The sequence below is a fragment of the Polypterus senegalus genome, chromosome 2 (assembly GCF_016835505.1).
Source record: "Polypterus senegalus isolate Bchr_013 chromosome 2, ASM1683550v1, whole genome shotgun sequence".
Classification (NCBI taxonomy): Eukaryota; Metazoa; Chordata; class Cladistia; order Polypteriformes; family Polypteridae; genus Polypterus; species Polypterus senegalus.
In genome coordinates, this window is record NC_053155.1 from 285,424,839 (window position 1) to 285,451,481 (window position 26,643).

At 38.0% G+C, this 26,643-nt stretch overlaps 1 protein-coding gene across 1 annotated transcript; it reads left to right on the forward strand.

The window, feature by feature from the left end:
- Nucleotides 1-3,230: 3,230 nt before the first annotated feature.
- Nucleotides 3,231-5,950, forward strand: waif2 (Wnt-activated inhibitory factor 2). The gene has a single exon (XM_039745719.1). It carries the CDS (start codon nucleotides 3,579-3,581, stop codon nucleotides 4,641-4,643), a length of 1,065 nt encoding a protein of 354 aa, XP_039601653.1. The 5' UTR covers nucleotides 3,231-3,578; the 3' UTR covers nucleotides 4,644-5,950.
- The last annotated feature ends 20,693 nt before the right edge of the window (nucleotides 5,951-26,643 follow it).

A 26,643-nucleotide genomic window follows, 5' to 3' on the forward strand; every position in this document is an offset into this window, starting at 1 on the left:
GGGAATAAAAATCTCAATTTTGATATACAGTATGAGTCCTGTTCCTTATGGAATTAATGGACTATCTTTAAAGATACTTCAGCCCACTGTAAGTCTGGCTTTTTCCTGTTCCTTTATTTCATCTTAAGTTGAATAATTGAATCAATTAAATAGAATGTAAGATAGGTTAAAATAACTGAGTCAGAATGAAATTTAAATTGGGTTAACTGTAACATATAGTACATGCAAAATATCAATCCTTGAAGCTCAATGAAGTCTATATTTTAAATTGCATGAAAAATAATGTAAATACTAAATTTTGTAAAAAATAGGCATACCTATTTTGGAGTAATGCATGATTTTTGTGTTGGTCCCTCATCACTTCACACCCACCCATTATCACTTCTATTGCATCACTGACATGGAAGATAGCCTTCACTGTGAGTATGGCTTATCCTTAACAATGTGCCAAATTTATTTACATCAGCTGAACCATGTTGGCATGATACTGCTGCTTTGGTTTTACACCTCCATTTACAATTCCCCTCCAAGATAAAATGTTTGAACTTCCATATAGCCTATATTTTAAGTTGGATCAAATGCGACCTACACACAAAACATTATTAAAATCAGTTCAGCAATTTTTTGTGACTGGTGAATAAATTACAGACAAATAAACAGACAAGATGTGATCAGAGGGAAAAACGGATAAACAACATCAAAAGAACTGAATGTTTCAACAGACAAATAGAGAGTATTAAAATTTTGCTTATATAGTTTATAACTGAATGGGAAGTATTAGTTTGGAGACAATTGCAAGCCAGCATTTATTTTAAAACAAGCAAGAACACAGCTCAGCTCTCCAACAGTCCTCAAAAGCCACCCCAAATTTCTCTTATATCTTGTGTGCTATGTTGTGTGGCATTTCTAAATCAGTCACACATTAGTAAAAAGGAGAACACTCTCTGTCACTTCAATAAGAAAAAATACACAGAAGAGAAAACACACATCAGAATAAAATCTAACCTGCATCAATCACCAAGAAATATATTTCTAATATTTACCAATGTTTTTCAAAATTCCCCACATATAAAATATAATTCTATAGTTTATTTTCTGAAGTCTTTATTGCATCTATTCAAAGTTCACCTTCCTAAAAGGAATAGATTTACATATTGGTGATGTGCTCTTCCTGAACACTGAATAACTTAGTATGTCAGGATCACTGGACACGTGCAGTTTAATAATCCATATTTTCTGCATTCTTTTTCAATCAGTACAAAATACTATGTTAAAATGAGCAAGCACTGATGAAATCTACCATTTCTGTTCTTGTGTTCCATTATTTATTGGAATATATAATTCATATCCAAGTAATCAGAGTTACCCATTGCTATACCATCACCACCTAAATTCCCTCTTTTGATATTATAATAAAATTGATTATAGACAGCATGACCCCAAAGCACACATGTTATGAATGTTAAGTCGCAACTCTCTGGAGTTCATGAATCCAATCCTAGCTCAAGCACTGTACACTCTTTGAGAAATGAAGGTGCCAAAGAGGATTCTTCAGAGCATTGGTATAGGGGAACCATTTTGGGTTCCAAAAAAGAACCTTTCACATGAAGGCTCCAGTTAGAACGTTTTTTATTTTAGTTCTGTAACAAGTTCCATAAATAACCATGAATAGATAATAACACATTTGTAAAATACCATTGGGCTCTTGATTTTAAAATGACTCTTGCATGATACAAAAACACAGGCTAATGTCAAGTTTTCCTTATTTGTCAACATTCTGCCCACTATACATTAAAGATGTCTTATTTTTGTACATGTTAGAAACCTTTTTAAATCCTTGATTCATAAGCAAAGACATCCATCCATCCATTATCCAACCCGCTATATCCTAACTACAGGGTCACGGGGTTCTGCTGGAGCCAATCCCAGCCAACACAGGGCACAAGGCAGGAAATAAACCCAGGGCATCTTCCCAGAATTTTTTATTTTTTTTGTCAAGCAATAGTTCAATAAGGAAGCCACACAACACAGTGAAGTTCAATTGTATGACTATTATTTTTTAAGAGTATATATGCAGAGTCAGCACAACCCCCCATTATGTCTACCTGCTTTTTTTTTTTTTTTTACAGATTCGGTTTTTCTTTTCATATCCTAAGAACATGTTAATTGATGACTTCAGATTTTCTCCTTTTGAGTGATGGTGTAAACAAGGATTCATTATGCTGGCTCAATCTCCAGTCTAGGACTGGTTTCTACCTTGTGCCCGTACCCAGCGCTGCCAGCATATCTTAGCCCCCCCAAACCATGAATTACATTAAGTGGGATGGATAGATGATTCCTCATACCACTATTTCAGTTGAAGAGAGATCATGCTCCTCTGCCTCACCATCATTTCTATATCCGTTTTGACTTCTCCTTAAACCTAAATACTGTATCCTCAGCAATATTTGGCCCACTTCCCATTAAAACCAACTTTCTTTTTATATTCTCTGTCAAATAGTGCATATAGTTACGTTTTCTTTTTTTTTTCTGTTAATAATATGAATCCATTTATAGTATGCTCCTGGGCTTCTTTAAGAGTAAGGCAGGTTTCTGTGATCATTGTAACAGAGTCTTTTTCAGTTGCATACAACACCAATTTATTAATTTAATTGACAATAAGCCTGTCATTAAGAAAAACAATTTTAATCTTATTACTTTTTCAATTATTATGCTGGTTAGTAATTTGAATATTGCATTTAATTTAACCATCTAGGTTAAGTTTTTAAACTAATTAATGATCTTTTTTACTTTAAAATAGAAAACAGTGAAATATACCTTGGTAAATGGATGGATGGAATATACCTTATGATTATTGTTTACTGTATAGGTTACACTGAATAATGTGTTTTTATTTGATAATATTCAATTATTTAATTTCTGTAATTTTAGTTTACAAGAGGTTGCTTTGTACAATAATCAAGTTGTCCTTGGAATGTAAAAAATATTGCTTTCAATGGTAACCAACTGAAACATAACATTATTTTATATTTATTTAAACTTTCAACTTCTTTTCTTAAGCAGATCATTATTTTCATTCTTTTTCTTTTAAACAAACCATTTACTTGTTTAAAATGATCAAACAGGTAATAGTAGGGGACTTCAAAAAATACTTAAAACTGTGATAAATTTGCATTCAGTCTCTTGTTACATTTTATACTCACAAATACTTACACACTCCGTGACACACTGAAATCCTTTAAGATGGGCGGTTCTTCGTGCAAGTCATAAAGAGCTGGGGCGCTGTCATCTGACAATGTCCTCCAGGTTAGACATGCATGTTCAGAAGCCGATAACCGGACCGAATAAGCATTAGAAACAAAGACTGCACTAGGCATTTATAGCTAACGGCGGTGTGCTCGGAAATACTGCAGGCGAACATGAGATTAAACAGAAGAGTAATACGCTTGATTTAGCAATAGAGAGATAGCTATGTTGCTGGTGATTCTGCTTGAAGTGTAAATTCTCTTTCTTTTTTAAATTGTAGTTTTGTTTTTTACGAAACTATTTTTTTTCCTCAGAGGAGTTGCAGCACAAAAATGGCAAAAAGAATGACTTGGATATGTCGCTGTAGGAGCCGAGCGGTGTTGGAGATCAAGGGACGCCCGTTGTATTCCGGCTGGTTTCTGATCACGTGCACTTTGTTTCTCCTGGTGAGAGCTGACAGTCGTTGTCCCTTTCCTTGTGTTTGTTTTGAAAATAACGGGACAGTCACCTGCACTGACTTGAACCTAAGCGAGGTGCCACCAGACATCCCTCCATGGGTGCAAACGCTTAAAGTGACGGGAAACAACATTACAACAATTAAAACCAGATCGTTTTTAACGAACGAAACCTCACTTGAACATATGTCTACTCTTTCGCTCCTCGCTAATAACATCCAGAGTATTGAAGCTTATGCATTCGAAGGATTACCCAATCTGGTGAATTTGGATTTAAGTAACAATAAATTACAAGATGTTTCTGCGGATGCTTTCAGTGGACTGCGCAAGTTGCAAAATTTAAATTTAAGCAAATCTGTCGCTCCCTCTGCAGAAAATGAGGTACTTAATGCACTGGGCAGTTTGCAAAGTCTGCGACGACTCAATTTGTCCAGCTGCCAGCTGTCAGTAGCCTCCAGCAGACTTCCTTTGCAAAATCTGGAGATGCTCGATCTAACAAGAAATTTAATTCAGAATGTGGACGAGGAGACGCTTTATAAATGGTCACAGCATAAAAAACTTCACATTTATTTACGGTTCAACCCTTTCTTGTGCTGCGACCTTGACGCTTTTTATGTCTGGCTGAAGAACTCTTCGCAGTGCGCAGATTTCGGCCACCTGAGGTGCGCAGGACCAGAAACTAGAAATGGCACGAAAATCGTGAGCCTTAAAAAGGAGGACCTTCATTGTCGACTTGCGGATCTAGAGACAGTGTCCTATGTATTCCTGGGCATTGTATTAGCGCTGATTGGGGTAATATTCCTAATGGTGTTGTACTTAAATAGAAAAGGCATTAAAAGATGGTTAAATAACATCAGAGAAGCCTGTCGTGATCAGATGGAAGTTTATCATTACAGATATGAGCAAGATTCTGACCCCAGGCTTGCTAATGTGGCTGTCTAGTGCTGATGCTTGTAAAGCAGATTTCTATAGAAAAAAGTGTTAGCTGCGTTACAGTAGGGAACCCCTCTGCTAACTACATTTGCCCTAGAAGCGTTCAGTTTGTAGACGATACAGTAGTTTATGCACAAGAACGTTTAAGAGTATGCATTTACTTCAATGCAAAGAAAAGTCAGGATTATTACAGTACTTCGAATAAGCCATTTTCTGTAAAGATAAGCCTGTAGCTGATACTGATAAGCTGTCATGTGCATTAACATGCCTAGTTCTCTAGGTGTTTATCCTTCATTAATTTTATTATTTTTTATTAAATGTTCCATATTGCGCAGGAATGATTTGCTGCAAATGATTTTAACTCTGGAAAACAAAGCACATTTGAAACGCTTTACTGCCTTAATCATAAGCTAAAGCATTTTTAAGTTGCTTATTTGAACGTGATGAAATTAAAATATTTCTTCAGATTAAATGTGTGTGCGTGTGAGCCCTGTGATACAGCGGTGCCCTGTCCAGGGCTGGTCTTTGCCTTGCACCCAATGTTGCCAGGATAGACTCTGTGCCCCGTGGCCTTGAATCGGATTAAGCAGGTTTAAAAAAGTTATGTTATATTCATTTTCCATTTGCAACATGGTGTGTGAAAGAAGCCACATCTGTTTCACTTGCATAATGTGCTTAGTGTAAATTGATTGAAAAATAAATTCAGAAAAGATTAAACAAATATAACAAAGTTGTACTACAGCATTTGAACAAATACTGTATATGCTATGAATGCACACTATTTTGTGTATGTATACTATAACCAATCTTTTTTAGTATTGTGCTATTGTTTCTTCCTCTCAGTTCTAAAATTATATTAAGCACAGTTAGTTAAACAACAGAAGAATGGATAGATGAGTGGATTGATGGACATTTTTGTAATGAATATTTTTAAATTAGTTATAATGCAGTAATACATAAGTACATCAACTCATTTCCTCAACCCGTTTAGTCCAATTCAGCGTTGCAGGCATCCAGAGCTTATCTGGTAGCACTGAGCACAAATCAGGTCAAGTGACTTGTTCATGGTATCATGGGGGAGACTAAAATGATGGCTAAGCCTACAGCCTTGTTGTATAAAGCTCAATGGCCACATTCTTATAGTACATAGTGACTTATTTTTCAAAACCAAGCATCATTTTGTAATACTGAACAATAAATTATAACCCTAAAAACACACATCTTTACATTTTATTTAAGAAGAAAGTGTATTTTCATACCTATGGCCCAAACATGCATAGCCATACATACATCCATATAAACATACTGCACATGCTGTCTGCATATATATACATATATATATATATATATATATATATATATATATATATATATATATATATATATATATATATATATATATATACACACACATATACACAAATATATACACTTATACTTATTTCCTCCCAAAGTCCAAAGAAATGCAAGTTAGGTGGGTTGGCAATGTTAAACGGGCCCTAGTGTGTGGTTGGAATGCATATGTGTGTCTGCCCTGCAATGGACAAGTGCCCTGTCCAGGGTTTGTTCCTGCCTTACACCCTTTGCTAAGTGGGTTAGGCTCCTACACCCCAAAATGACATGACTCTCTGTCTAGCTTTCTGTATATATATATATATATATATATATATATATATATATATATATATATATATATATATATATATATATATATATATATATTAGATTTTGTTTTCCAATCATTGTCAGCAAGTATAGACATTAGACATTAAAACAAAAACTTTTTGTTTGTTTTCCTAAAAGGAAGTGCTGGCAGCTATAAACTACATCATCAGTTTTATTACAACTCTTTCTGACTTGCTACTGTTCTACCTCTAATAGTTGTTTCTTAATATCAGTCTCATTAGTAGTATGCTGTGTTTTTCTGTCAAAGTCAAAATTCTTTTTTTTTTCTTTGCACTGTTTTGCAAGTTTCCAATCACATTGAACGTATGGCCAAATTCATTCATCCATTCCTTCAAAGACGGATTTCAAAAGTAGTGCAGACCTTACTTTGCCTGCAACCCTATCATCTTCATCATGTCATGGGCTGAAACCAAACAGTTAATTTAACACATCACCATGGCTTGTTGATGCATTCTCAGGTCAGCACAGGTTCCATATACTAGCAGAAATCAGGAAATCGTGAAAATATTGTTAATGGAAATATAACAGCAATTGTTTCTCGATTCTAGTCAAAAAGTTGGTTAGAGTGTTCAACTGGAAACTTTGACCTTCTGACTCAAAATGGAGTTGAGTGAATAGCCATCTTGACTCAGGCTTTTTTTATGTATACTGTAATATCTGAGCTTGGTTTACAATTCATGCACTCTGCCTTTGTGATGAACACATAGATCTAAAATCACTAGTTAACTGAAAATAAACGTGATCACTCCTGGGCTTCCTGTATTTTATAAATTACCAAACAAATAAAAGCACTTGCTTTCTTTTTTCATTTATTAAGTATACGCTAAATTAGCTCTGCATGAATGATTGTGAGTGTGACCTGTAATGGACTGGGACCTGATCAGAGTTGTTGTCTGCCTTCCATCCCAATGCTGAGAGGAAAGACACCTACACTCTGTGATCCTGAACTTGAATTAATGAGATTGGAAAATAGTCAAATGAATTAATGAGCATATTTTGTTATTTTTGACAAATCTAGTTGTTTTATAAAAGCAGACAGCTGAAATTTTGAAAATTAAACTTTTTTTAGCATGACAACTTTTCAATGTGATGAATGTAAACTTAGTTCTTCTCTATACTTTATTGAAGTATGAAATTAAAGCGAATAAGCCATTATTTCATGGTATATTTGGGCATGTATAAAGAGGTCCTTAAAAGCTTATAAAGAACTACTCCAAATTTTTTTTTTATGTTTTTATTTTTAATTTCATAGAATAATAACATTAAAGCTACTTAATGAATAGAATGTTTCAGTGATTGCACACCCTGATTTATCAAGCTTTAAAATTAAAGTATATATTTAATGATTTCATTTTATATGAATTTATTTAACGGCATATTAAAAATGCTGTTTTATATAGTAACTGGTTAAAAATGTGCAAATTAAGGAATAACTAGTTGTTCTATGGGCAGCATTGTGGGACCCTGGTTTTTACTACTTTTTTCTTGACAAGAGTGTCCAGGGTTTGAATCTGAATCCTGTGTGGACTTGGCATATTCTTCAAATGTCTCTGTTGGCTTTTCTCTGAATCACTTAATTTTACACCCACATCCTCAAGCATTTGTGTGTTTGGTTAACTATTCTAAAGTGTGTGTGAGTAGGCCTTGTGATGGACTGATGCACTGTCAATGCCTCTTTCCTGTCTTCTTCATGATGTAGCTGCTATAGGCTCTCCTGGCACAATCAAAAATTAGGCTAACTGAGTCTGAGAGTTTTATATTAGTTACTCTGCGACATAGCTAATCTAATTTGATGTTTATTTCAAAATCTAGATGAAAAGCTATGTTTCAGCAAAAAATACTTCAAACCAATTTTTGTGATAAAATAACAAACAGCACTGTACACTTTAATGATATGTCCACCTATATTGGAACTATGTTTGTCCTCATAAAATTCACTTCAGTGCTATGGACAGAACACACTCTCCTGCCCAGGCAGGGTCTTTCTGCCCAAACTGACATATAGAAATATGCTGTGACTGCCTGTGGGGGTTTCACTATATTTTGGTTTTATTGCTCTGGCAGGTACCCTGCTCTGTGCCATGCTGAATAAACGCAAAGCAGTTTTCGCCTTTAATATGATCTGGCAACCAAAAATACCCAAGTACCTAAGAAACTAATATGTTTTAGGAACAATGTGATGCAAGGATTTCTGAAGAACAAAACTAGACTGCCAACCTCCAGTGTATAAAACTGAAGTGTAGAGATGGATGGTGATCAATATCTGTTAAAGAATCACAGAGGTCTGCAGGGCCTGCAGTTCCAAAAGTAACAGTGCACAGGGAAAAGTACTTATAAAAAAGACCAAATCAAGGTTGGATAATAATATCACCAAAAATGGTGAAAAAAATGGAATAAGAGATAATAGATATAAAATAAACTTTTGAAAGCTATAAACTAAGTACCAGGTTGTAATTCCTCTTATTATGTCTAAAATAACTATTATAAAGCTATAAAAGGTGCACTTTGTGAAGTGAAACCCATCAATTACTGATAATCACATACAGAAATAGAGGGTCACAAGGCAAATGAGCATGGACCGTTAGGTACAAGGCAGGAAACAATGCTCGGCAGACAGAGGTCCATCACAGGGCATACTCACAAGAACAGAGCACCAATTCAGGGTGTGCGGTCAATCTTACTGGTACCTCCTCTTGGATGAAGGTGGAAAACTGGAGATCCTGTAGGACAGTCCAGGCAGACAGGGACTGGCTTATTATTCATACCCAGAACAGTGGATATGTAAGGTATCAGTGGTAACCACTGCACCACTGGTCAATGAAAATTTTTCTTAAGAATGCTCCTTTCAGGGATAATTGCCACTAAAAATGATAGCTTTTTTGTATGAGTAGTAACAGAATGCCATTTACAGCAACAACAGTAATGAAGCAATAAATCTAGTAAAATTCACATTTTCAGCTTTTCTCTTGATTGAGACAGCTCTGTATTACATTGGTTCAGAATTAATGCACTTAAAAAAAGTGGTCAGCATAGGTCAACCTTTAATAGAATTCTAGTACTTTTTAACATTACATGTCTTTAATTTATCTTTCTTTAAAACTGTCTATACTAATTTCTTGGACTTTCCTATTTTGTGACTTTTTGAATGACAAATGACATGTTTAGTTTTTCTCTGGAGTCTTTGACTCAATTCAATACATATTGTATGCATATAATTTGCTGGATGATGCTTGCTAAATTAAAAATAAAACCAACAACATCTGACCATAAAACGTATAGTATGTAGTAAGTGTCCCACATTATGCATGTTTGCTGCTGATAGCAGTGCAATAGGATTATGAAATTTGGCATACTCTGTGCACATCATGTAGTCAAGCATTCTTGAAATAAATATGTGAATTGATGATGTAGCTGGATGACTGTGTTATTCTTTTTTGTTGTGTTGAAATACAATAGAGTTCCTCAGGTATATTAGAGTGTGGAGTCTCAATGTTCCTGGAAAAAAGGTGAAAGGGCCCAAGTATAACAGACAGGTCCTCAGGATTAGTATTAAACTATTGAGCTGAAAGTGACAGCAAAATAATCTTTTTTAGGACATAGAGTTTAAAATGGAGAATACCCAGATATAGTATGTGATGCATACCTGGTCTTTTAAAAGTTACACAGGCCTCAGACATGTAAATCCACAAGAGGTCTCTAGATCGTACTGTGAAATGATTGCTCTAGAGATGTACACCAAGTACCACCAATCCCAGGAGTGGTTCCAGAACTCAGACAGGAAATATATTAGGCCTGGGAAGCTACAGTGAGTGGGAAGATGAGAGGAGTGAAGCCTCACTGGCATTTAGGAAGATATGTCAAATTCTTGAGAAAATGAGTGGGAGATAGCAAGAGAAAGAATAAGGTTAGAAAGGGAGTTGGGGATTAAATGGCATATACATCTAGCCAAGTCACAAATCACTCAATCTAATGCTTGTGGCCCTGCCTAATACCTGGCCAATCATCACAGAAACTGGGCATACCACTCTCTTGCAGCTCCTTTTTTTTCAAAATGTTGTACTGACCTCATATTCTACATCTTGTGAAAAAAACACAGATGAACTTAAGGGGGTTTAGGGTAACCACAGGTAACCTCATTTAATACCTAATGCACTTTCCTCAGTTGTCATTAAGAACTGACAGTGTCTTGGATATGTGATGGATTTTTAAGTTCTCCATCTAAAAGAGGTAGTCATCTTCTGGCTCAGGATTTTCTTGGCTGAGAATAGAAGAGCGAAACAGATAAGTGACTCTGTTGCTGCAAGCAAATCAACCTGTGGTGTACCAAAAAAAATGTTTTTTGTAAAAGGTGTGCTGCACTAATGCAAATCACAATTCATAACATAAATCTAAAAGGGTATTAGTTTTTCCTCTTTCATCATTACCCTCCTCTTGTGTACATCAACAATAAGAAAAAGAGGGGTTACCCAGCAAAAAAGTTTAAAATGAACAATGAGATAAGTTATGCAAGTAAAAATCACTCTATTCTTACTTTTAAAAGTATTTCATTTTTCATTTAGTTCTTTGATATTTTTTGTTCATATTCACATATTCATTTATGCATTATATCTCTCTGTAAGACACTTGCAACTGGTTTTATTTTTCCTATAGAAGTTAACATCTTAATGTCTGAATCTTCTAGAGGGTTGCATTTTGATTTTTAGCCCTGAGAAATTTTGTCTCTCTTTCTCTTATATTAATACTTATTAATCATTAAAACATCATGAGATATTTTCCAAGGCACACCCACCTCTATATTTGGTAGTAACACTTCTCTGATGTTGTATAGATATTTCTTTAATTCAAACTGCTTCTTCTTTTCTTAATTAATAATTTTAAACTTTACTTCCTTCAATTTTATACCATTATTTTAATATCATTTTAATTAGGTGTTTTCCCACATGTTTAAGTTGTTGTATTTCATAGGCTGTTTATTGTTTGGAGAGGGGTATACAGTAGATAGCATACTTCTTTGAAGAGTCTCCAAATTGATATCTTCTTGTGTGTGCAATTTTTCTTTTCCCAATTTGCACCAAAATCCATACAACTACAGTGAATTTCACCGACGACAACTCCCTTATATTAGGAAAATCTGCTCCTTCCCATTTTTAATTTCACCAGATTTTGTCTTTCCAGATTCTCACAAAGAACACCTCTAAAAAAAAAATATCTTTCAATCCCCAACAAAGTTGTTTTCACAGGCAGTTACTAAATATGTTCATTTTAAAACAGTAATTGCATTTACCCACTGCACTTTGCTGTTAAAAACTCAAAAGTCCTCAGACCAGTTAATTTCCTTGTGTTCATTTTTTGAACTTCCAAATCTTCTTACCCTCTGTTTTTTCCAAAGTTTATATCCAGTACTTTTTTTCTTCTTTTTGAATTGTATTCCAGTATCCTCTGATGTTCAACAGTGCATGCATCAAATTGGTGTGTATGTGGTACCATATCCTAATCCCCGGAAGGAGGATGAAGCAGACCAGAATTAAAGTAGAATGATTCAGTTAGCTGCTGAATGTTGCCAAGGAAGGATTCGTTACAATGTCTTTGTAAAGCTAAATATTTATTTGCAAATGTGTGTGTGATTTATTAAACAGGCGCACACAAAGTCAACAAACAATTGAAGGAATGTGACAATGTTCAGACACCTGGAACTACATCGTTTAATGCGTATCAGGTACAAAACTAAAATATGCGCATGTTCACGCATAACCTGTGAGCGTGATGACGCAACAGACAGCGTCCTCAGACTTTTGTACACCTGAACTTCAACATTTATCTTTAAGAAAGCATTCTGTTTCTCCCATATTTATTTTTGATCCTGACATCTCCTTTCAGACATGTTCTATTATTTACCTGATATATCTATTTATACATTTATAAAATGCTAAGAGTTGTCTGTCTGTCACATAAGAACTCACAAGCCTTGGGCCTTCAGCACGTGATCTTGGTCTTAATCAACAGCTTATGCCATGACTCACATAACAGGATCCATGAATTGGATATGTGTGGTTACCTTGCCAAGAAAACTGAGCTTCAGAACCTGCCACGAGTGCCATGAGAAGGTCCCACAATTCATGACAAGCAGGGACAGAGATGCACTCCATAACTGACGTCCTTCTCATGGCAGGCAGCTTCCCATAATTGACAGGAAAACTGCGCACAGTTCATTTGAGGAAAAGCACCACAATCTGGTGATTGTTAAACACATTGCACAGGCCAAGTGATTGTTTTCAGCGAAGAACCAATCATACACTCCAGCTGCAACAGAAAGCCATATACGACTAAAGAAGAAATTTGACAATGACAGGCAGTGACATGGGTGTGCACCATGGATGACAGGAAAAGCACGCACTGTTGCTGATAGAAAAAGACCTGTGGCTAGTCTCTGGTGACAGTGAAGCAACTTTCATGGACAGAGAGATCATTTTCATTGCAAGCATCAATCATACACTAAGTGCAACTGAAAGTCATACACAAGCAAAGAATTGGAGGCATGGTGACAATAGATGGCATTGAAGGATAATGCACCAACCTTGGTGGAGTCACCTTGGTTCCTTTGTTCTGTGAGAGGCTCATGCACCACCTTTCTTTGAAGACTTTCTTTTTTTGTGAAATCTGCCATGTTGTTAGTTTAATGACATTCTGTTTCCAGTTGTGGTCAATAAATATGAAACAGAAAGATAGTGAAATTAAACAGAAAAAGAAACAGGAAGTCTAAAAGTTCTATTAACTTTTTTTTTTTACTTCAACACACTCCAAAATAGTTCAAAATGAAAATATTATTCTCTTCGATAATATTAAATTAGTTTTACCTTTTAATTGAAGTCACATATTGCTTAAAATGTAAGACTGCTATTTTCTTATGTTTTTATCTTACCATCCTGGGAAAAAGTTAATACAGTACCATATTTACACATCTAATAAAATCTAAATACTATTTTACAATCTATACTAATATTTAACAGACAGGCTAAGAAATTGCAGGCTAATGCATTCATTTTTATTTAGTTCTACAGAACAGCTGAAGTGCCATAAATAAAAGCAGATAATTAAATTGCCTTACAACAGATTCTATACAGTATAATATTCTATTTCAAGCTACTCATTTCTGATTTCTTATACACCTCTCTAAAAAGGCACCTATTTATTCTGTCTATCAGATAATTTAAGACATAGTCATCAGTTTTCATTACTTTGGTCTTTCTTAAGAAAAATCAAATGGTATCTGTAAGAGCCATTTTCCTAGTTCTATAAAATGTATGAATATTTACTAGATGATAATGCATAAAATATGGGAGGTTCCTAAAACCCCTGTGAATAGAATTGAGTTGGTATTTTCCTGTCATTTCTTAAAAGTTTTTGAGTAAACAATGTTCTTTGTAAGTGTTTTGCCTTGCCTTGTGTAAGGTATAGAGGCATACAGTTTTTTAACCATGTCCTTGAAAGAATTCTTTTTGTGCTCACGTTCGTGCTTATGCACGTCACTGAGCCTGGCGCATATCTAAGTGCCAACGGCCTAAGGGTCTTTTGAGTTTAAAGTAGCTCGTAAATTAAAAGATCTAAGTTTTGAACCGTATGTTTAAAGCATACAGAAGAAGAAATAAATAACCTTTAAGTACAGAAGTAACCAAAGCTTCATAAGAAAAACTAAGTTTATAGAAGATACATTTTCCCCTTTTTTTGGCTTTATTCTTTGTGTGTAACTATTTTTATTTTTATTCTTGTATGGATTATTTGCCTTTAACTTTCACTAAATGTTTTTAAAATGAACTTTTGGACTGAGAGATTTCTTTGACACGCGTCTTACCCGTGCCTGACTTCACCTTATGCAAAGGCGGCTACAGTATCTAACAGGAAGTGGTATAAATGAATTGTTACAGGGCCAATAAGTATTGTCAGGGTTATGAATCTCCTGTATTGTTAATATAAAGATAAAGAAACCTATGGGTTGACATTTAAATACTACAAAATGGCTGTCCTAAATTATTTCAATTTGATTGTGTTGGTGAAAATCTATTGCATACAGCAGTAACTATTACAAATAACACCAAACACTACATGTACATATTTATAACATTTGTTTTGCACAAACTAATTAAAACAAATCAGTAGGGCATAAAAGTAAAGGTTCTGATAAGATTAAAGACTTCAGTTCAATATGGTTCAGATTTCAGAGAAAAGCACTGCTTATATTAGGGAGAGAAAGAATGAGAAGAGTGACAGAGTAGAATTTGGGTAGAGCATATATATATATATATATATATATATATATATATATATATATATATATATATATATATATATATATATATATATATATATATATATATATATATATATATATATATATATATATATATATATATATATATATACACATAAATATACACAGTGGGATGCAAAAGTTTGGGCAACCTTGTTAATAGTCATTATTTTCCTGTATAAATCGTTGGTTGTTATGATAAAAAATGTCAGTTAAATATATCATATAGGAGACACACACAGTGATATTTGAGAAGTGAAATGAAGTTTATTGGATTTACAGAAAGTGTGCAATAATTGTTCAAACAAAATCAGGCAGGTGCATAAATTTGGGCACTGTTGTCATTTTATTGATTCCAAAACTTTTAGAACTAATTATTGGAACTCAAATTGGCTTGGTAAGCTCAGTGACCCTGACCTACATACACAGGTGAATCCTATAATGAGAAAGAGTATTTAAGGGGGTCAATTGTAAGTTTCCCTCCTCCTTTAATTTTCTCTGAAGAGTAGCAACATGGGGGTCACAAAACAACTCTCAAATGACCTGAAGACAAAGATTGTTCACCATCATGGTTTAGGGAAGGATACAGAAAGCTGTCCCAGAGATTTAAGCTGTCTGTTTCCACAGTTAGGAACATATTGAGGAAATGGAAGACCACAGGCTCAGTTCAAGTTAAGGCTCGAAGTGGCAGACCAAGAAAGATTTCGGATAGACAGAAGCGGCGAATGGTGAGAACAGTCAGAGTCAACCCACAGACCAGCACCAAAGACCTACAACATCATCTTGCAGCAGATGGAGTCACTGTGCATCGTTCAACCATTCGGCACTTTACACAAGGAGATGCTGTATGCGAGAGTGATGCAGAGGAAGCCTTTTCTCCGCCCACAGCACAAACAGAGCCGCTTGAGGTATGCTCAAGCACATTTGGACAAGCCAGCTTCATTTTGGAATAAGGTGCTGTGGACTGATGAAACTAAAATTGAGTTATTTGGGCATAACAAGGGGCGTTATGCATGGAGGAAAAAGAACACAGCATTCCAAGAAAAACACCTGCTACCTACAGTAAAATATGGTGGTGGTTCCATCATGCTGTGGGGCTGTGTGGCCAGTGCAGGGACTGGGAATCTTGTCAAAGTTGAGGGACGCATGGATTCCACTCAGTATCAGCAGATTCTGGAGACCAATGTCCAGGAATCAGTGACAAAGCTGAAGCTGCGCCGGGCTGGATCTTTCAACAAGACAACGACCGAAACACTGCTCAAAATCCACTAAGGCATTCATGCAGAGGAACAAGTACAACGTTCTGGAATGGCCATCTCAGTCCCCAGACCTGAATATAATTGAAAATCTGTGGTGTGAGTTAAAGAGAGCTGTCCATGCTCGGAAGCCATCAAACCTGAATGAACTAGAGATGTTTTGTAAAGAGGAATGGTCCAAAATACCTTCAACCACAATCCAGACTCTCATTGGAACCTACAGGAAGCGTTTAGAGGCTGTAATTTCTGCAAAAGGCGGATCTACTAAATATTGATTTCATTTCTTTTTGTGGTGCCCAAATTTATGCACCTGCCTGATTTTGTTTGAACAATTATTGCACACTTTCTGTAAATCCAATAAACTTCATTTCACTTCTCAAATATCACTGTGTGTGTCTCCTATATGATATATTTAACTGACATTTTTTATCATAACAACCAATGATTTATACAGGAAAATAATGACTATTAACAAGGTTGCCCAAACTTTTGCATCCCACTGTATATATATATATATATATATATATATATAGGGGTAACATCTCACAGCAAGAACTGACAAATCTGGTCCAGTCCATGAGGAGAATATGCACTGCAGTACTTCAAGCAGCTGGTGGCCACACCAGATACTGACTGGTACTTTTGATTTTGAGCCTCCCTTCATTCAGGGACACATTGTGAAACATTTTTAGTTTATGTCTTATGGTGTTGACTCTTTTAGTGTTCATACAAATATTTACACATTAAGTTTACTGCAAGTAAAAACAGTTGAAAGTCAGAGGACGTTTCTTTTTTTGCTGAGTTGAAGAGAAGGTCTGTGATATGGTTTGCATAATTGTAGTTTGAGATCCACAAAGGGAGAAAGTGAGTCATGTATCTTAAACTAGTTTTTCATTCCTACGCTTCCTTGCTGAATAGTGGCTCTGTAATGAAAATACCATTAACTGATACTTGGACTTGAACCCTGCATATGCAGGATTAAAAAAAAGAAGAACATCTAAATAATAAAAAAAGACTTTATGATCAACACCTTCAGAACCCCACTTTACTAAACGATCCCAACCCTCTTACAACCTCCCCCTTCACCCCCACCCTTCACCAGCTATATATTGCTTTAGATTCCAGTATGTCTAATCATTTTCCTCTGATGATGACGACACCTGGCAGGTTGTCTAAAGCTTAGGAATAAAAAAAACTAAGATACATGACTCATTTTCTCCCTTCGTACTTCTCTACATATTACACATACATACACACACACACACACACACACACACACATATATATAGACCATGGAGCGGCTGCTGCTTCACCACCTGAAGCCACAGGTCTGCCACGCCCTCGACCCTCTGCAGTTCGCATACCTGGAGAAGGTGGTAGCGGAGGATGCCATCATCTATATGCTACACCGTTCCCTCTCCCACTTGGACAGAGGCAGTGGTGCTGTAAGAATTATGTTTCTGGACTTCTCTAGCCCCTTTAACACCATCCAACCTCTGCTCCTCAGGGAAAGCTGACAGAGATGGGTGTAGATTCATACCTGGTGACATGGATCATGGACTATCTTACAGACAGACCTCAGTATGTGTGTCTCGGGAACCGCAGGTCTGACATTGTGGTCAGCAACACAGGAGCGCCACAGGGGACTGTATTTTCTCTGGTCCTGATAAGCCTATATACATCGGACTTCCAATACACCTCATGTCCCACCTCATGCAAAAGTTCGCTGACGACACTGGATTTTAGGAGACCCAAGCCCCTTCCATGATTATCAGAGGTAACTGTGTGCAGAGGGTGCAGACCTATAAATATCTGGGAGTGCAGCTGGATGATAAATTGGACTGGACTGCCAATACTGATGCTCTGTGTAAGAGAGAACAGAGCCGACTATACTTCCTTAGAAGACTGGCGTCCTCCAACATCTGCAGTAAGCTGCTGCAGATGTTCTATCAGATGGTTGTAGTGAGTGCCCTCTTCTACGCGGTGGTGTGCTGGGGAGGCAGCATAAAGAAGAAGGATGCCTCACACCTGGACAAACTGGTGAGGAAGGCAGGCTCTATTGTAGGCACGGAGCTGGACAGTTTAATATCACGGGCAGAGTGACAGGCACTGAGCAGGCTCCTGTCAATCATGGAGAATCCACTGTATCCACTGAACAGGATCATCTCCAGACAGAGGAGCAGCTTTAGAGACAGACTGCTGTCACTGTCCTGCTCCACTAACAGACTGAGGAGATCGTTCCTCCCTCACACTATGCGACTCTTCAATTCCACCTGGGGTGGGGTAAAAGTTAATGTTAACATTATACAAAGTTATTGTGTTTTTTACCTGCATTTTTATCACTCTTTAATTTAATATTGTTTTTTATCAGCTGCTCGAGTATGTGAATTTCCCCTTGTGATTAATAAAGTATCTATCTATCTATGTATAAGTTTCCATACATAGGAAAAATAAACATTTTTTTATGAAAAAACATTTTTATTTATATAATATGCTCTACATGACTGCCATTGTTTTGAAAACATATTTGAATACGTGACCACCACTGCTGATGAACACGTATTAGCACAGCTGGAGTTATGCTTGTAATGGCGTTGGTGATACGTTCCCTAAGATGATTTATGTTTCATGTGTGATGTTCGTTCCATATTTTCTGTTAAATTCGATTGCAACCATGTGACTGCTTCCTGACCCGGCCATCAGTTCGTTGCTCTTTATTCAAATGCATTTTTTATTTTATCTGGAATATAAAAAATAAAATGTTAAAAACCATATGTACATTATATGTACCATTTGTACATACAGTATAATGGTTGGGCCGTACGTTGGAACTGTTTATCCAACTAATGTCTGGAAACTATTATGACAAACACTGCATTCTATTCCAATGTACAAATAGAGAGAATACAAAGAGCAGAAACAGAGCACTTTCTGATATTTAGCTTGCTTGATAAAGAATGCTAAGGAAAAAATACATTCAGTTTAATTCACTTTTGTAGTGCTCTTTAATAAGTACTACTTCAGAGTGTTTGCTCAGATTTACACATAAAACTAGTTAAACATAAAGTACTAAACCATTTTTCACTGTTGATGTAATCAAAATAATTAATAACAAGGTATAATGTTTAGCATTTCACCTTTTCTTTTTTGTTTCTGCCTTGACTGAAAATTTAAACTCAAAAAGTATGATTGCGACAAGTTCTGCTACAAAGTAGCATTCAATGGTAACTTAGTGAAAGGACACTTTTTATGAAAAAGGACGTGTGTTCTTAAAAGTCAATGACAATTAACTCTTTTAATCATACAACATGACATGTTGCACAGATGTGAAAGTAAGCCACTTGGTCCATTGATTTAGCTGTGTATCCACTGTCACTGGGATACATTATTAATAATAATACAGATAATTGGGTCTACCTCCAGTTTGGTTATCATCCCAATTTGTCTATACTTTGCACTTCATACCATTCTGATGCTCTTTGATATTTCAAAATTGCCATGCCAGGTACTGTCCATAGTTTACAACAGAGAATTTAACATTGTTATTTCATCAAGGGTGATTGCCAAGCAACTGAGCTGACCTTACCTCCCATTACAGAGGGTGCTGACGTCATTCCAGAATATCACTGGCGCACAGATCCCTTCTGTTCATGAGATATATATAGTACACACTGCCTGGCAAAGCAATCTAGAGAATAAATATGGAAAAACTGGAATGGCAACTGAAAAAAAAATTAAAATACATATCTTATGATAAAGCCATATATTAGACAAGGTACATCAGGTGAAAAAAATCAAAATCAGTGAGACTCAGTGGTCTGAGTTTCAGATCAATTCACACTTTAAAGCTGCAGATCTGAAGTCACTAATGACAGATGTCAATCTGTGAACTACTCATTTACTAACTCTAAATCTATACTAATAAAAGGCAAAGCCCTCACTGAATGACTGACTGACTGACTCATCACTAATTCTGCAACTTCCCGTGTAGGTAGAAGGCTGAAATTTGGCAGGCTCATTCCTTACAGCTTACTTACAAAAGTTAAGCAGGTTTCTACGCGCAACGGTCATAACTGAATCCTACTTACGTACATATATATGGCCATAGCCTGCAGCTCGGTCGCCGTGTGAGGGGAGTTGCGTCCCCCATCACCACACCTCCCACGCAGTTGGGTGCCTGTCCATATAAAGCCATCTGTCAGCAGCAATCCAAGCTGTGAGAAAAGAGTAAAAAGGTGGCGTGTCAGACGTCATGGTACATTTTCTGATGCAGCTAGACGGAAAAATCTTCATGACGCTGCCGCCAAATACTCGCAGAAAAATTCACAAGTTAATAGACACTCTGTCGCTAAATACTTGCAGGCAAATCCACAATCAAACAAAACAATAAACACCCTTTAAACAATCCTTAACTAATCTATAATAAATATACAACTCCTAAATAATCTGCCACCCACTTAAACACCTTATAATATATTACCCAGAAAATGGCGAAAAAAGAAACAAAACGAAAGAATGCAAGAAAGCAGGAAAGAAAGAAAGCAAGGTAAAGAAACGGAAAGAATATCTTATTTATAAATGGCGCAAATATATTCACATGTATTTAACCTATATTAAAACTATATACACATATAAATTATACACACAGACACACACAATCCCCACACATTCCCCAGTCCTTTATCTGAACTTTGTTTTAAAAGTTTATAATCACACGGCCTGGGAAGTCTGCAGTGAATCCAGCGACCAATCCTGATGTGCACAGCAGACATGTTTACTTAACGTACATGTAAAGAAGTGATCTCACCAGCTTGACGACAGTTCCTTTATTGAAGAATGAAGTCCGTCTCACCCGGGTGACTCGGCGTTACTGTCCATCCATGGCCAACACCCACTCCACAACAGACAAGTAAAGCTGTGAGCTCCGGATATCCCTTTTAGGTTAGCAGGCACCCCTTCTCCGTGCACCCAACTGTCCTTATTACAAAGTCTTCCTTGCTTTACCACTGGCTGCTTCTTTCCATTCACCTTCCCAGCTCTTTAATTAAACAGTTTTCCTTCTCACTTTTCTGCTCCTTCTCTCTCTTCTCCCTTTTCCTTCAAAATACGCGCCTCCTTGCCTTTTTACAGTAAGTTCCCCTTACGTCACACCATGGTACGTTTAGCAAGGACCCACAGGCGTAGTTTGGCCCCCCAATTGTTCTTAAAGATATACCCCACAGACAGTTAATTACTGGGACGTAATCTCTAAAAGGAAGCACATGGAAGAAACAGTTAAAAGCACACAATAAAAAAATATGTGACAACCATTACAAGACGCTGTCGCTAAATACTCGTGAGAGATTCCAAAAGTTCATAGACACGCTGCCACTAAATATTCGCAGGCAAATACACAAGTTAATACCGGGAAGGCCTGTTAAACATTGTGGAGGGGGCGTCCGTCCTGGTTTATCCCGTGTGGTCCCTGGCCGGGACGCCCAGGAAGACCAGAGGAGGACTTGTGCCTCCTCCAGACCGCAAGGGGGCGATCGCCCTGGTTGTATAGGGGGCCTGTAGGGGCCCGTGGCCACCGCCAGGCGGTGCCCTGGAGCCTGAGGAACCCTGGAGCCCAGCACTTCCGCCACACCAGGAAGTGCTGGGGGGAAGACTTATTGTGGCGCCTGGAGAGCTGCCGGGAGGACAGCCGGCACTTCCGCCACGCTGGGGCGTGGCCAAGGAGGGAATGCCGGAAACACCTGGTCCTCATCCGGGAGCAGTATATAAGGGGCCGCCTCCCTTCAGTCTAGAGCGGAAGTCGGGTGGAAGAGGACGGAGCTAGCGGGAGGACTAGAGGCGGCCTGAGGAGAAAGAGAGGCATTGTAAGGCCTGAGGAGAAAGAGAGGCATTGTAAGGCCTGGGGAGAAAGAGAGGCATTGTAAGGCCTGGACTTGGGGAATCGGTGCAAGAGGCACTGGGGAGTTGAGCGCGGGACTATTTGTACATAGTGTAAATAAACAAGTGTGTGGTGAATTTAAGATGTCTGTCTGCCTGTGTCTGGGTTCAAGTTCACAATGGCGCCCAACGTGGGGCCAACCGTCTGGTGCAAGACGGGGGCACCATATTGATAAATATTTTGTGAATGACCCGGCGCAGCAGGGGACTCCACACACTTGCCGCAGGAGCGGCCCGTGCAAAACCCCGCGGGAGCATTTTGCCCCAGAAACCGCCGCCGGACCGCGGCATGGATATCCCTGGGTGTGGAGGAGGAAGAGACATCGCCGGAGCGCAGCGGGCTCTGAAAGTCACGCTGTCGAGACGGGCAGCCAGGCCGGCGTGGCAACGCAAAAGGCCACACCGAGGCGGGGGCCTCGGCATGACGGGATCCGGGAGGTGAGTACCCTGCCCTGCAATAATCGGCCCCTCGGGGTCGGTCATTCCTTGTCTTTCACAGGGAGGGACGAACCGGATCCGCGTCCGTGGCCGGAGCGCGCTGGGCCACGGGCTGTCGGCAGCGCGACGACGGCGGCAGCAACAACCAGGTGAGGAGGCACGTCTCCGTACCCAAAGCAGGGGAGACAAGATGGCCGCGGGCCGGAGGTCCCGCCCGCTGACAGGCACGGGTTTGGCCGGTGTTTCTTGCGTGCCCGCCGATGATTGGATAGAGGCTGGCCCAAGGAATGCCAGTCCCGTGCGGAGGAGAAACCCGATTGGGCCAAGAGGAGCCAACATCTTAGATTCACGAGTAGCGATTTGGGTAGTCAACACTTCACAAACACGGAATGTAACTTGAACACAACACGTCCTCCAAATATGAATCTGATTGAAAGAAATAATGATAATCAAATCCTTGATGACAGCAACACTCATAACAGTGACAAAATGAATCATGTTATGTTATTTTTAAAATGTTTCCTTTTCTTTTCATAACTTCTTTAACACACTACTTCTCTGCTGCGAAGCATGGGTATTTTGCAAGTTATGAGTAAATAAATTATATTTTACTTTCAATGATGCTGTCAACTTGGAGGGTTTATTCTCAAAGGTAAGATTATATGCTACTTGCTTTAAAAATGTGATGGATTAAATGGATCACAGAAATTAGAAAGAAATTCATAGCCTTTGATACCCCAGAGCCACAGGTCTACAGTATGTCTGTATGAAAATTTCAAAGTCATTAATGATGATCTATTGATTATCTGCTTGGTAAATTAAAATATGTTTTCTTTAATGCTGAGAACATTTGTCATCCTGGGGCTTTCTTCTCATTTTAGCATGCTAGTGATTTTAATCCACATTTGTTAAGTGAACTAGTATGAAAAAAAAAAGTCTTTCAGTAAAGATGAGCTGTGATGAGAAGAAGCTGATGATACAGGTCACTGCATTTTTGGCCAAAGGACCCTTGTGCTATAGTTTAGACATTCACTGTGAGGGCAATCTTAGCTACAGTTCAGGGCCCACAGGCCACTCAGCTCTCATTGTAGTTAAATGATAATCTCTGTGCTGTTTTACATTGGATATATTGTGCAATGCATGGAGCCAACCTGTTGTGAAGGGTGTTGTGCAATAAAACCCTAGAATACTGTATAGGTATAAAAAGAACTAATGAGATATCACAGTTTTATAATGGAAGGGTCTTGGGGTGACCCTACCCTAAAACATAGATTCTTTTCTTCCCACGCATAAATTCTTTATCTTCTAGACCCACACATAGGTTCTCCACTCCAATTCTTGATTTCGTATGCTTGCACTCACTTGGCCTGAATGGAGACACAACCTGCAGCCACAATACACTTGCACCTCTGACTATGGCCCATTCTAAACCCACAACTGACTGCTACTGTATTTCGCTTTCTCTATTGGAAGACCTCTCCACCTATTTTCTATATCCCACATGGCAAGACAGAACAAAGAAGCATGCTGGAAAAATGTTTAAATTTTAATTCAATCATTAAAGTCTTTAATATTAATATTCTTAAATGTGCCAAAAGCAGAAGCCAAAGGCAAATGGATGTGATGCCATACAACCTGGATATTTCAGGAGCTGTCATAGACAATGATCACCGACACACCCAATGTGTCGCAGCATTCATTCTCTTAAGGTTACATTGCTGCACCTCACAGCATGGGTCTTCCTGGTGGCTATGATTTTCCTGGATCTTCTTACTGGTTCATATCTTTTGATTTGAAGTTGTTGACTTTTTAATGCTTTTCAAGGCCAGAGTGAACAACCCTAGCCCGTCTCTGTCCAATGTCATTTTCACAGACCATATCATCATATTTTCTCAAGATGTACATACAAAAAAGTATTCAATGGTTCAAGGGCTTAACTTTTATGCATACAGAAAGTCCAGGGGCCTCATGTATAAACGGTGCGTAAGCACAGAAATGTTGCGTAAGAACTTTTCCACGTTTAAATTGCGATGTATAAAACCTACACTTGGCGTAAAGCCACGCACTTTTCCACGGTACCTCATGTCTTGTCGTACGCAAGTTCTCCGCTCGGTTTTGCAAACTGGCGGCACCCAGCGTCAAAGCAGTGCTACTGTTCTTGTGTGATTACTCATTATTTTCATGACGCAGCTTTATAAATACACAGAAACTAACCGCATATTGTTTATTAGTGTAATGCATCTGATTGTAATTAACTCGTAACAATATAATGGTCCAGGGAACAGCCATAGTATTCCAAATGCCATAACTGCTTTAGCGGTGTTACTCTCACTTCTTCTTCTTCTTCTTCTTCTTTCAGCTCCTTCCGTTAGGAGTTGCCACAGCGGATCATCTTTTTCCATATTTCTCTCACTGCACCACTCGGAGTATTTATATCACTGTATCTGAGTGTGAATCACAGCAGCAGCTGACGGAAAGAGAATTATCGGTATACGGCATTAAGCACACGCTGTCTCTGCCACGGCAAAACGTTTCAAAGCCTTTCCTGTACGGACCTCGCGGTTCAAAACAGTTTAATCCCAAGAACTTTAAATGCAGCCAATCAATTTCTCCTTGTAGAACTGTTTGTACTTATAAGTACAATCACCCCACTGTAAACTTGCACTATAGTTATAATATCTCACAACCTGAGCCACTTTATAAAGCGCGTATTTACATATGATGACGATATCATTTTTAAGGTGAAATGCAGCAAAATATGTTTGTTAAATTATACAGATAAAACTTTAACTTCATTTAAATAATCTATATTCTTCACTGGGAGTGTCTTTAAGGATAGAATAATTAAACATGTACTACGAAGATATTTCAATGTTCTTTAAACGTTTTGAAGAATCGGCTAAGCTTACAGATGGCTTAACGTCTATTACAGAGCTGATTGTATGGCGATCGGTTACTTGGGGAAAGAAAAGCACTGACTGCAGTGACGGCTACGCCAATATATATTGAATATAAAACAGAAAGATAAAATAACAACACAGCTAAAAACGCAGCGACAAATTTCGGCAAAAGTTAAATGCTTGTGTCATGAGCACGAGGCGGCTAGTGTCTGCAACATACGTGGCCATCCACCATGCATAAGATACTTTACTGACATTGGCGGGCGAAGGAGCCAGCCACCGATTCTTCCTCTGCCCAGTGCCACCACAAGCTTAGAGCCGCCCCTGAGTACTGCTGCAATAAATTATTTCATCGAAGTGAAACATGTTTAATAACGTGCTTTAACTCCTATCATCATGAAAATGACATCACGTATACATCTCAGTATTTTAGTTATTCAGAGAGCTGTAATATCACGAATGTAATGGATTCTGTGTCCAGTTGGAGGAAGAGAGCTGGTTTAAGAAGCAAGTAGTGATTCACACACATAGAGCACATAGAAAATCAAATACAAAACAAAGCATTTAACGTGCTACTTTAATTACGATGTGATTTTAGAAACTGGTTAATTAAACAATTTTAAGATGAATTTTATGATGTTCTACTTTAATGACAAAATAAACTACGTGATTAAAGTGGAAATGTCGAGATTGAAGTGGACATTTCGTGCTTTTTCCCCACCGTGTGGCTTTTTCTCTGTACCCTAATAAGCTTTCATATGACACTCAGACAGTGGGCTTACAACTTGGCTTTCCACGGCGACTTTGATATGTGACTTCTTTTTTATTTCCGGCATTGTGCGATTTTGTGGATGTGAGCTTTCATGTTTCTCCAACACACTATATCACTCGATCAACTTCCTTTTGTTGATTATACCACGGTTTATTTGAACAAATAGTATGTTTTTCCTTTGCCTCCACTTGGTATTCGCTGAAATTCTTATATTTTCCCCGTGCTTTTCCCATTGTCTTTTCACAGAAGGCTGCGCTTAAGGGCGATTTATATTGATTTGCATATTCAAATAGGCGTGATTCTGGGAGGATTTGGGGCGTTACATAATGCGCGTGCACGAGCGTTAGTTTTCACGCTGATCGGGATTTATGTAGCGGAAGAACGTGGAAGTTGGAGTACGCACAGATTCCTGCATCTGGATTTTTCTGTGCGTAAGCACATTTCGCCTTTTGTGCTTACGCCATGTTATAGTGCGAGTTCTACGCACGGCGTTATACATGAGGCCCCAGAAAATGACCATTTTTACCATTTAAAGTTTTGACTTTTCATTTTGCTGGATTGCCTTTTCACAGTGTAAAGTTACATTTTGAGAAGGGGCTGGATGCTGCCACAGTAAGGTATGGAGCTCCATGCTAGACTGGAAACATGTGACCTCTACTCTAGCTCCTTTACATTACTTTGATTCAGATAACCCTCCTAACAAACCTAATCTTAAACTTAG